Source organism: Lepidochelys kempii, chromosome 2 (assembly GCF_965140265.1).
Source record: "Lepidochelys kempii isolate rLepKem1 chromosome 2, rLepKem1.hap2, whole genome shotgun sequence".
In the NCBI taxonomy this organism is placed as follows: domain Eukaryota; kingdom Metazoa; phylum Chordata; order Testudines; family Cheloniidae; genus Lepidochelys; species Lepidochelys kempii.
In genome coordinates this window covers 99337083-99349524 of record NC_133257.1, presented here as the reverse complement: position 1 = coordinate 99349524, position 12442 = coordinate 99337083, and the positions used below count along the sequence as shown (strand labels likewise).

The 12442-nt window shown below is 37.9% G+C and overlaps 1 protein-coding gene across 11 annotated transcripts in view; it reads left to right on the top strand.

Annotated features, from left to right (window-relative positions):
* Positions 1–7888, top strand: part of NETO1 (neuropilin and tolloid like 1) — an 86189-nt gene extending 78301 nt beyond the window's left edge. For 2 of the 11 annotated variants that reach the window (XM_073331744.1, XM_073331747.1), the window contains exons 8-11: positions 1820–1933; positions 4411–4969; positions 6132–6206; positions 6937–7484. In XM_073331744.1, coding sequence (XP_073187845.1) covers positions 1820–1933; positions 4411–4969; positions 6132–6192 — 734 coding nt within the window. In that variant the 3' untranslated portion in view covers positions 6193–6206; positions 6937–7484. Of the gene's footprint in view, positions 1–1819; positions 1934–4410; positions 4970–6131; positions 6207–6936 lie in introns of all 11 variants that reach the window. The other 9 variants (XM_073331742.1, XM_073331743.1, XM_073331751.1 and 6 more) reach the window with 8 other exon arrangements.
* The last annotated feature ends 4554 nt before the right edge of the window (positions 7889–12442 follow it).

Here is a 12442-nt window from a genome sequence, read left to right as displayed (position 1 = left end):
ACCCAGCTGTACTTTGACATGTATTATACATTTAACTCTACCAATTTATAGGGTTGGCTTTTTTTAAAGAGCAATACAATGATGAAAACAAGGAAGGGAAAGTCTGAGGGTAAACATGAAGGACCTTTTAAAAACATTAAGGTGCTATCACAGAAATACATATTAGTGATCAGACAGATAAATATTTATTCTTTTTTAAAAGGCATATTATTTAGCTGATGGAGCATACCTGCTCTGTTGGAGTCATTACAATCTGCTTGGCTAATTAAGTGGCTTTTGGTGTATGTGCTAAAATTGAAAATACACATTATAGCTATTATGTTCTATTGGGTGACTGTATTTTTTGGGAAATGTACACGTTTTGATAACATTTATTATTTGCTTAACAGACTGTAACAGCTCTGAAGAAGCCGTGACAGTCAATTATGGAAATCTGCATTTAGGCACTTTTTAAATAGTGGATTTCTTTTTGTGTGATATAGGAAGCCATGAAGTTCCACAGTATAAATCCTTTGTACTGTTCTGAGTTTGTAAATCTGCAACTGCTCTAAAATACGTCTGTCTGAATGCCAAGCATGTGTGTGACCATAAGTCCTACTTAAAAAAAAAAATAGGACACATGCTGTCACGAGAACAGCAGTTGACTTCTAAAGTCATTATTGTGCCCATCACAATCCTTTCAGATTAACCAACGTGATTAGATCATTTAACAACTTTCAGGTTTTTTAAGCAAATGATTTCGGTGTTATGTAAGCACAAACATTTGCTGAAACCAGTGTGTTTATATTGGTTTTACTCTGATATAACTAAACAGTTGCCATTAAAAAATGCTCAATAGTTCTTTGAATTTCTTCTTTTTAATAAAAGGAGTGTTACTGAAATGACACTTAATATATGTAGCATTAAACATTTTTTAATGTTACCATTTTAAAGCATTTTGAAGGAGAATTCTTACCAGCCTAATACCCGAGGACTTTCAGCAGTTGAACAACATAGTTCATTGATAAGCATGTACAATTTCTATTGATGGCATTGATTTTGCATGTGCAGACTGATAGTATATGGCCTTCAGATCAAATTTTATCCTGAGGCTTTAGTAGTAGTATTGACTTGATTTCACCAGCCTATGCACCTTTGGGGAACTATGCACTACTCCTGGCTCATAGAGCTTTATAATCTTTGTACATGTGTTATCAGAAGGGTGAATTTGCATTGTAGTTCTCCTTTCTTATCATTCAGGGTATTTTATCTCCTGTGGAATGTCTATTTTCAGATGCTTGTAATATGTGTCAAATAAGTACATAGGTAGATCAATCTCTTAATTCATTGACACCAGTATTGTATCTAGAACTGAGTTTCTACACATTCTAAACGGAAATATTTATTAGAATAAAAAAAAAAATTGGGCAATAGTCCGATCCATGTTAAACATGAGAGAAATCCTGTGCCCCAGATTAGTAGGCTGTGTGTGACTTGAGAGCTGAGTGGTGCGACTAGTATAATAAAGAATTACTGCTTCTGAGGATCCTCTGTCATATAGCTAATTGCTGTTTAACATTACAGCATGGGGGAGGGGTAGCTCAGTGGTTTGAGGATTGGCCTGCTAAACCCAGGGTTGTGAGTTCAATCCTTGAGGGGGCTATTTAGGGATCTGGGGAAAAAATTGGGGTTTGGTCCTGCTTTGAGCGGGGAGTTGAAGTAGATGATCTCCTGAGGTCCCTTCCAACCCTGATGTTCTATGATCATTCCTAGGTGTTCTTAATATTGAAAGGTCAGTGATTTACTGCTTAATATTGGTTTTCCTTCTTTTTGTTTTTAGCCCCCTGTGAAGCCAACTCGTTTTTTTGCCATAGTAATATGTGTATTAATAATACATTGGTCTGCAATGGACTCCAGAACTGTGTGTATCCTTGGGATGAGAACCACTGTAAAGGTAATTTATAGGTATATAGAACTGGAATTGTCAAGATAGTTAACTATGTAGGGAACAGCATGATTATTCTCAGTGACTTATTAACCTATGTGCCAGACCTACGGGTTAAGGCTTCAAGCAAGAGCAAATAAGGGGCAATATACAGCAGCCAACTGAGAGGAAGAAGAGGGATGGAAACACTGGTGAACTTGCCTAAAATGTTGCCATTTTGCTTTGCTTTTGACTTGGTTGTATAGGTGTGACCCATTGGCTGGCTCTCTGATTTCTTGGGCTCTGTGTCCCATGCTTTCTTGCATGTATATGTGAGGTTTAGTCTGTTACTCAACTTTGGAGTCCATGTCATAGATACCTTTACAGTAGTGGGGCAGGAGGTGGGGCATAAACATTATTTGCTCTTTTATGAAGTGGGCGAGGAGGAGAAAGAAAGCTTTCGGCTATCACTAGCTACTTTGACATCAATGTGGATGGCTGGGGAAGTAAGGGAAAAGCATCCCTTATCATGTTTGAAATCAGTTTTTCCAGTTGTGATGCCTGTTGCTAGCAACAGCAGCACTGAAACCCCAGGCGCAGCAGGAGTAATTCTGTATCAAGCAGCCAAATCCATGTATAATCTCCCAGTCAAGTTGAAATGTAAAGAATAGATACAGGAAAGCAGGCATGACGTCTGTGTCGTGGAGACAGACTGGCACTCTTGATCAGGTGGTGGCACTGGTTTCCAAGTGGCCTATGTCAGATTCCCTTTACTTTTGAAAAATTCAGCATTTGTTTTCTTCAGATGATTTAACTAACTCTCCTTTGAGGCTGTGGACACCATTTGCTTATTCTGCCACTGCAGATTTGATCCTGCAAACATGAGATAAGCCAAATTTAGGAACCAATCAAGGGGAAAAATGAGGGTGGCTTAACAGTCAGCTTATAAGTCCACTGAAGTCTGTAAAATCCTCTGACAAGCAGGGAAAGAAAATAAAATGTAAATGAACTCATACCGGCAACAAACACAACGAAGCACTTAAAATGAGTAATATGCCTTGCAGAAGCTAGGATTACAGTTGGGGGAAAGCTATATCGCTTTTCTTTTTTCTTCATAAATTAAAAAAAAAGGAGGGGGACCCACTCCTCCCTTTAATTTCTAGAATGAATCTCATCTACCCTCGTTTAAGTGCCATGCTGAAGCTGTACCATTACCTCTAAGGCATATTTTTTATTTATTTCCCATTATATTTCTTACTAGAGAAGTAGATTTGCTGGCTCCAGCAAACAAATAGGCTGATTGCAGTGCTGCTGCTTTTTGAATCTGGTACTGCTGCCAGGTCTTCATCAGTTGGTTGGAGGACCCGGGAACCAACCTCCAGTAGCAGCCCAATGGGGAGTGAAGCATCACTTTAAATACCATGAAGGCCACAAGAAAAGGTGCCTGCAGGCCAAGCAGTGGGTGTCACTGATTCGTTGTGAATGCCTTTGATTTTGAAGTAACATCAATCTGTTATGCATTAGACTGACAGTAGAAATGAGGCTGAATTAAAAGTTAAACATTATTCACAATTTCCCATTGAAAGTCATGTACCTAAAGTTTCTGTTATTGAGAGGTGCTGAACTCTTTCAGCTCCCATTGAGTGCCACCATCAGCCCACCCAGGCACCTGTAAATTAGGAAGCAAACCACAGAGAACTACACAGAAGGGGGAGATGACATTAAATTCTCTTTCTGAGAGTTCACTGAACCTTTTTAATGCTGGGACAGATATTTTAGCAGGCAGGGAGAATTTCTCTTTCTTCCCTGTATTAACAATGGGCGAGATTGGCACTTGGCAGCCCACAGAAAGGTATGGGTAGTATGTAGGATCAACCTTTGAGTTGAAGCCAGTGGTGTTCTGAAGGATCATATTCATTAACATGGTTCTAGGAAATAAAATAAATAAAGGCTGATAGAGGATTTTTCCTGGAAACCTTATTTTGAATAGCTCCTCCATTTTCTCCTGATTCAGCTCAATCTTTGAATACCATCAGCTCAGCTCATCAATATTAGGAGTTCAGATGAGTTCCAAATGGAAAGAAATATTTATTTTTAAAACCGCATAAACTAGTCCTGCTTTCATTGATCTCCTTTCCCAATCTCCTATATCTAGTGAGGAGAGATGGAAGTAAAACAGAAGTGTTGTGTAGCAGACTCGTGATTTGTTTTGCAATACAATGGGGATTTGGGGATGAAACTATAGACAGTGTTTAAAAACTAAACTAGCCTTTCATATCTTTGAGTTGGATTACATTCTGATTATCACGTGGCAAATGGGAAAGGTTGTGGTATTGCTATATGATTGCTCTATCTTTGATTAATACCATTTTTTATTTGTTTTTACAAAATTGCTTCTGTAAACTCAAACACAGAATAGAAACAATGTTATGCTAAGCATCAAAACAGTCATGGCTGCATTTATTTTTTAATCGGATATTAATGCTGTGCTTTTCTTCTTTACACAGAAAAAAGAAAGGCTAACATTTTGGACCAACTTACCAATACCAGTGGGACTGTAATTGGGGTGACCTCTTGCATTGTGATCATCCTACTTATTATCTCTGTTATAGTACAGATCAAACAACCTCGTAAAAAATTTGTCCAAAGGAAAACAGACTTTGATCAAACAGTATTCCAGGAGGTGTTTGAGCCTCCTCACTATGAGTTATGTACTCTTAGAGGGACAGGGGCTGCAGCTGACCTTGCGGATGTTGCAGATGACTTTGAAAATTATCATAAACTGCGGAGATCATCTTCAAAATGCATTCATGACCATCACTGTGGATCACAACTGTCTAGCACTAAGGGCAGCCGTAGTAACCTCAGCACAAGAGATGCTTCTATCTTGACAGAAATACAACCCCAGCCTGTAAAGCCCCTCATCCAGCCCATGAACAGGAGAAATATTCTTGTCATGAAGCATAGCTACTCACAAGATGCTGCAGATGCGTGTGAGATAGATGAAATTGAAGAGGTACCAACTACAAGTCACAGGCTGTCAAGACATGATAAAGCTGTCCAGCGGTCAGTATCAATAGATTTTTGATGAAGACTATTGCATAAGGACTTGATTGCCCCTAAAATATTCTTGTTTTCCTCATTTTTTTATACATTTCTTTTTATTTGTAGGTTAGGCCATAATATTTTCTTCTGTCTTTCTCTCTCTCCTCTCTCTATCTCCACCTTCTCCCTTCCTGAAGCCCCTCACCCCTGTTCATTCATTTATTCTTTCATTCTTTCACACTCACACACACCCCTCAACTAAGAGTGGACACAATTTTTACTAATCCAAAGAAGTTTTTGATCAAATCTAGTTTTTTTGAAAGAGCTACATGCATGTGGTTTCCTTATAGCTAAGAGGTGGCCTTGAGTATTGTCCCATAATCCATGAAAACAATAAAGTACAAATTAGTAAAAAGGGGGAGTATTGACCTATTTTGGTGCATGACAGATCAATGCAAAACACACTTCAGAGATAAGGAAACCCCCTTTCTTATGAAACGCTGTTTTCTGCAAATTGAATGACCATATTTTCAAAATATTACAATATTTTTTCTGTTATTAACCATGAGATCACTGCTTGTCATTAATCTCTCTCTCTCTCTCTCTCTCTCTCTCCCTTTTAAAATGAGGCATTTCAGTACTTATAGAATATTCTTATATATTTACATATAAAAATGTTGTTGAGAAGAGACTTTCTAATCCATGAAAAAAAGTGAAGTCTGGCATTTTTTAAATACAAAAGCTATTTTTACTGTGTATTGCATCTTGAATGCCTGTAAATAAGAATGATTAAAAGTTTACAAGTAAAAAAAAGGAAAACAGAGACACCTATGAATGACTTATTTGGAAAAGAGCACTCAGAAACTTTTTATATGTATTTGTGTTTTGCCTTGCATATATTATTGTTGTGCTTTTGTGTTTTATATTCCCTACATAGTTGGTTGGTTGGTTTGTGTGTGTGTGTGTGTGTGTGTTTGTGCACACATTTAAGCTAGCTAGTCTCTGAAAAACTCATCAGTTTTTTTTTAATCTAGCTGCATGCCAGTGTAAATGGCTCGATGCTATTGGTACAAATTGATCAAATTAGCAAGATATATACTTTTTATTAAGTGTGTGTATGCATATATTTCTTTTCTTCTATGCAAATATTATTATGTTGAATGAAATAGCCATAACATTCCAGGTTCTGCCTCATTGGGTCTCTAAGCAAACATGAGTCTGAGTACAACACAACTAGGGTCTAAAAGGCAAATTCAAGGTAAGTAAACATACATGAATGCCACATGCACCATCTGTTGCATTTCATTATATGTTGTTTTATTTGACAAAGTTTGATAGTTTTCAAGATATATGCTAGCTAGCTAAAGTCTCTGTATATAGAGTCAGTTTTGAATATCTATATATAGAGAGAATTTAAAATTGCAGATGACTTCTTTAACAATATAAACTAAACATTAAATCTATTAAAATCCTTATACTTGATAGCTTTGTAACATCCCACTGCTAAATGTGATCTGCATTTTAACACATTATAAAGACAGATGCTTTGCATGGATGTGGTGTTTCATGTTTCATTTATGAAAATTACGTTTTAAAAGTCCTATCATGTGATACAGCATGTAAAACCTGGCAGCCTAACTTATTTTAGTTATGAAGATATGAAGCAACCTGTTGTCAATTCATTTGAATCATTCAAGTTTTGGGAGTTAGTAGTGTCATTTTAATATTTACCATTTACAAATCATTTTACTTGTCATTTAGTAGGCAGTTCATTTGAAATTAATTTATTACCACCACCATTTATCTGAATAAATATAATCTCAACTTTCATAAAGAAGTTACAGCTAGATCATAGGCTATACACATATGTTATATATATACAATTGTTAATCAGATGTTTATATCTATTTTGTAGGGAGAAAGTGTAAATGCTTTAATGTTTTTTATGTAGATAAATATATTTGTCTACCTATATTTTTCCTTTATAGGGAGAAAATATTTTAACAGTGTTTTGTTTTCAGAGAAGAACTATTTATGCAAACATGGGGACTATGAAAAGAAAAATCTAGAGTGAATTATTTCAACTGTCTGGAAAAAAAGGGGATATATTTCTAAATTTCATTCCACTGCCTCTATCCAAACCTAAGAGTTACAGACGTTTTTTACTTCCTCAGCAAGATATTCCCATTGCACAATAACATGTTTCTTTTGTAATTTGGTTGCTGGCCACAAAGTGCTCCTTAGTTTTTCAATACATTTTGAGATTTACTGGAAACTTGAAGAAGAAATTAGTTCCTGGCTGAAACTATCCTAGCTTTATTTTTTATGTTAGTATTATTTCAGTTGATACATTTTATGTCTTTATCAGCTTGTCTATTGTGTGATATGTGAAAGAAGATGATTTTACATTGAACTTTTGTTATATGTACATTGTTTTCATTATATAGACTGCTTGAGAATAGTGCGCTCCTGAGTGGTTTTGAACATGCTACAATGAAATGTGAAACTATGGACCATGGAAACACCAGCTAGAGGTTTTATGGACTCTCTGACCACCTTTTCTCATATCATGATAAAGTTCAGCAAACTATATTGAGTAAAATTACTAGATGGCAATAAGACTCTAATTATTATCATAATTGGTCATTTTTCTTTTTGTTTTTTTCCTCTTTTTAAATTAAAGTTACGAAGTAAGATACCCAATTTCAGGAACAATTTATTGAAATCAGGTATTTAGCCATTCATAATCACTTCAATAGAAATGTTTGTTGGATATGCATCTAGCAAAATGACTGAATTTGACCACTGAGAAAATAATCTGCATGTATGTTACTGAATATTTGAGTTGGCAAAAATCCCTTTTATTAGATACATTGTAAAAAGCATGCATTCACAATTACTGTTGTTACTGTTCCATTTCTTTGTGTCATATGCTTGCTACTTGTAACTTTTTATATAAAGATACATAAAACAATGTATAATAATTTCTTACCTTGAGTTTTAAGATAATGTTTTCATTCACTGAAGCAAAACAACCTTACACAGAAATTTACCAAACCTGTTTCTACAAGGTTATACTCAATATTCAGCTTTCATGAACTAAAAATCAAACCAAATACTTTAGAATTGCCCCCGCCCTCCAACATTTCACCCTTTATAATATATTAAAAGGTTATATTATATACAAGGAATATTAAATATAATATATAAATATGATATAGTATATTGAAATAAATATTTTCATATTATGTAAAAGTAAAAATGAAATGAAATATTTTGATGTTGCCAAAACAAAATGTTTCACCTTTTCCCCTTCTAAAGTTTAATCAAAATCCATACTTTCCCACAAAAACCTTTGATGTTTGACAAAACTGCCTATTTTTGACAGAAAACTTCTGTCTAAAACATTTCAACCAGCTGTACATACAACATCCACACTACAAGTACAATACAAACGACAGCAGTAAAAGATTGCCTGTGCTTCTCTGCTAATCCTTACAAGAGTGCTAAATGTGGCATTGGAGATATTTGTGAACTTGAAATTTGTCCTTTTAGAACTAGACTGAGGGCTGGACTATATTAATAAAGTTTCATTTGTTTGACTAAATAGAGTTCAAACTGATCTAGTTAAAGTGGTGTAAAACCCTAATGTAAATGCACTTACCCTGATTTAACTTCTGGGTAAATCAGTTTACTTAATTCTGTAGCTTACTGATGTATGCTACACTGATATAAGCAAGGGTTAAACTGATTTGTGTGTGTCTACATTTTAGGTTTGCACTAGTTTAATTAAATCAATTTAGTTAACTCAGTGCAATTTTTCTAATATAGAGAAGTTCTCAACCCAGCTTGCTTATTTCTCATTGTGGTTTTTTTTGTACCAAGTGGAATTACGATAGAGTTGAGGGGTTTTTGTTTTTGTTGCATGTAGTGCTTTATACTTCCTTTTCCTTTTAGGTGATAGTGTCAACCAATCACGGCTTTCAATGTATTTTCCTGGCCCAAACAACGTGTTCCAAGTCCACAGAATCTCAGCTTTCATTAAAATAAAAGAAGTCACTACAAAAGAAGCAAGTTTCTAGGACTCATGGTTGCAAAGTAAGCCATCCAAATAGGAGCAAGGTGGAAATGGATTCCATCTGATTCTCTGGTTCTTCACAAAAAGAAAAGGAGTACTTGTGGCACCTTAGAGACTAACCAATTTATTTGAGCATGAGCTTTCGTGAGCTACAGCTCACTTCATCAGATGCATGCCGTGGAAACTGCAGCAGACTTTATATACACAGAGATATGAAAAAAATACCTCCTCCCACCCCACTGTCCTGCTGGTAATAGCTTATCTAAAGTGATTATCAGGTGGGCCATTTCCAGCACAAATCCAGGTGCTGGAAATGGCCCACCTTAATTATGCACATTGTAGGGAGAATGGTCACTTTGGATGAGCTATTACCAGCAGGAGAGTGAGTTTGTGTGTGTGGTTTTTGGGAGGGGGGTGAGGGGGTGAGAGAACCTGGATTTGTGCAGGAAATGGCCCAACTTGATTATCATGCACATTGTGTAAAGAGTTGTCACTTTGGATGGGCTATCACCAGCAGGAGAGTGAATTTGTGTGGGGGGATGGAGGGTGAGAAAACCTGGATTTGTGCTGGAAATGGCCCACCTGATAATCACTTTAGATAAGCTATTACCAGCAGGACAGTGGGGTGGGAGGAGGTATTTTTTCATATTCTCTGTGTATATAAAGTCTGCTGCAGTTTCCACGGCATGCATCCGATGAAGTGAGCTGTAGCTCACGAAAGCTCATGCTCAAATAAATTGGTTAGTCTCTAAGGTGCCACAAGTACTCCTTTTCTTTTTGCGAATACAGACTAACACGGCTGTTACTCTGAAATCTGGTTCTTCAGACAACTTAGAAAAATCGCTCTGAGATGTGTGACTATCCCATCATCCATGAATATCTTTGGGGTGTTATCGCTAAGTGGGTGGAACTGAGATGGGGTAGTGTTGGGAGTTGCTGGAGAAAAGGAAGTGTAGAGGGAAGAAAGGTGGAGATATGGGGAACATGCAGAGGAACAATGAAGGGAGGATAGTCTGGGTAACTACTGGAGGGTGTTGGGAAGATGTGTAGGTGTCACTCATTTCCTGTAATAAGTTGGTTAACACACCAGTGACTGTGTTAAGATGCTCTCTAAGCCTCCAACATGAAGGAAACTATTGAACATTTCAGAATTGTGTATAGATCTGCTTTTGTTGTGCTTTGCAGAATGACTGTCTTGCAAACAAGGATTAGGCCTTAGTTTTGTGTTTGCTTGGCCTCTGTCCCTCTTTACATGGTAGGTCCCTGTTGACACCCAAGAATTTTCCAGTTAAGGTAGCAAAAATGGAGAGTTTTCTGAGTTATCACGGATCTTATAAAATTGTGCAATTCAAGAACTTTGTACAAAGAAATTTCCCATGTGACTACTAAGCCTATCTCCTCGCCCTCACCTACAAACTGGGATCAGCTCACCTGCCCACTCTCCACTGTTGCTAGAATTCTCTTTCTGACCATTACCTTGTCTCCTACTGCATTTTTTCTTCCCTTGCTATCCAGGCCTTCATGACTTTGCCATCTTACATCTTGACTACCACTACCTCCTCCGTTCTTGACTCAGCAAATGAAATTTTGTCTCTCTCGAGTCACCTCAAAATTCTACTGCTTCACCTTACCCTTTATATAAAGTGCAATGCATTATCAAGCTGTTGATCTGGCCTTATCTTCATTCAGCCAGTGATACCAGTCTTCATCATCCATTAGACCAATATTTCCACAAGTGCTTTCATGCTTTCTCCCATGCTGCACCTTGCACTTAGCCGTAGCTCCCCATAAAAATCTGTAAAGCCACCATCTTAGCCTCCTTCACACCCTTTCTTAAAACTCACCTCTAATGGGAAGCCTACAGAACAATTGAGAATGACTAGGGAATCAAGATGCTGTGATTGCTGTTTATTGTACTAAACATCACAATACCATGGTAAATTTGGACCTGTTTGTGTTTCCACCTCTTGTTTCTCATTATATTATAAGGTGGTAAGTTCTATGAGGCACGGATTGTGTCTTTTTAATTTCATATGTTACTGCATCTACCGATTCATAACTGGGGCCCCACAGAAGCTACCACAATATATAAAAATATATGTAAACCCATTTGTTAACCCACATTCCATTTGAGGTTCTTGAGAAAAGCAGTTCCCATATCAGACTGACAGAAGCACCGGATCTGTGCTTGGGGAAGCTGAAACTGCCTAGCCTGTGTGATTGAGAACCAGGCTGTCAGTGGGAGCTGAAGCGGAGAAAGGGAGAAGTTGTTGCTGGGATAGGAGCCTGACGGACATACCTAGACAATCAGCCTAACACCCAGAATAGCCGACATGGGGTAAAGAACACCCAGACATGGGCAGCCCAAATCAGCACAGTGCTTGGGAGGGGAGAGGGGGAAGCAAGGAAGTCAGCTTCCAGCAGCAGCAGAAGATGCAGCCCCTCCCCCAGTTCTCTCTACAGGGGTAGGAGAGGGAACCCCCCCACCATTTTGCTTCTCAGCTAGAGGAGCCCAGTTAACGTGAAGCACTCAGCTTCGTTAGGAGTGAACCCCATTTGTTAGCTGGCCCTCAAAACCTCAGCTACCAAAGCCATAGAGAAGCCAACTCTCTTCTCTCTCATGTCCAAACAATCATCACCAACAAATTGCAACCAGCAGCTGCAGAGGAAAGCCTGCTTTGCAAATCTGGGCAAAAGAGATAGGAAAAGGAATCCTCAGACTCCAGTATTGGGGGAGAGCCCTAACTGCCAGCCTCACCCAGTAAGCCTCCCTTGCACCAGAAGTCAATCGTGTCAGGGCTTAAAACACCTAGGGACCTGCTCAGCTCCAGAGTTTGGGACATCACAACTACGTATGCTGTCTATGCTATACTTAAGTAGCTAGGAAAATTGCTCAGGTAAGTTTAAAGACCTGGTCTGTGTGCACACAGACAGCTCAAGGTTCAGATGGAGTTGAAGATGTCTCAGCACTACCATGCAGTCTGGCAATGTCCATGTCTGCAACACTTGCTTAAATATATTGTTTGTCAGACCTATTAAGCTCCCATACCAGGGACAGTGCATATGCATGACTCTTGGGGGCGGGGCAGGAGGGGCTTCCTCTGTCTGCTATAAATTGAATGCTTAGATGTACTATTGTGATGTGAGTGAAAAGCAGCAGCATTGTTGCTGCCATTATTGTTGCAGGGGAAACTTTGTTTCCTTAACACAAGGATCTGGGTAAAAACTGCAGCCTATCTGTTCCTTCCAATTTTTCTCCAGCCCCTAAATTCTACTGTGTAAATGAAGAACAAATCTAACAGCTGTAATTGCACACAAAAACCCCTCCAAAATACTTCCAAACCATGATACACCCTGGCAGAAGAGTACCACAAAAACCCAGGAGCCTGTTGTTTTGAGTTCAATGATATTTATAA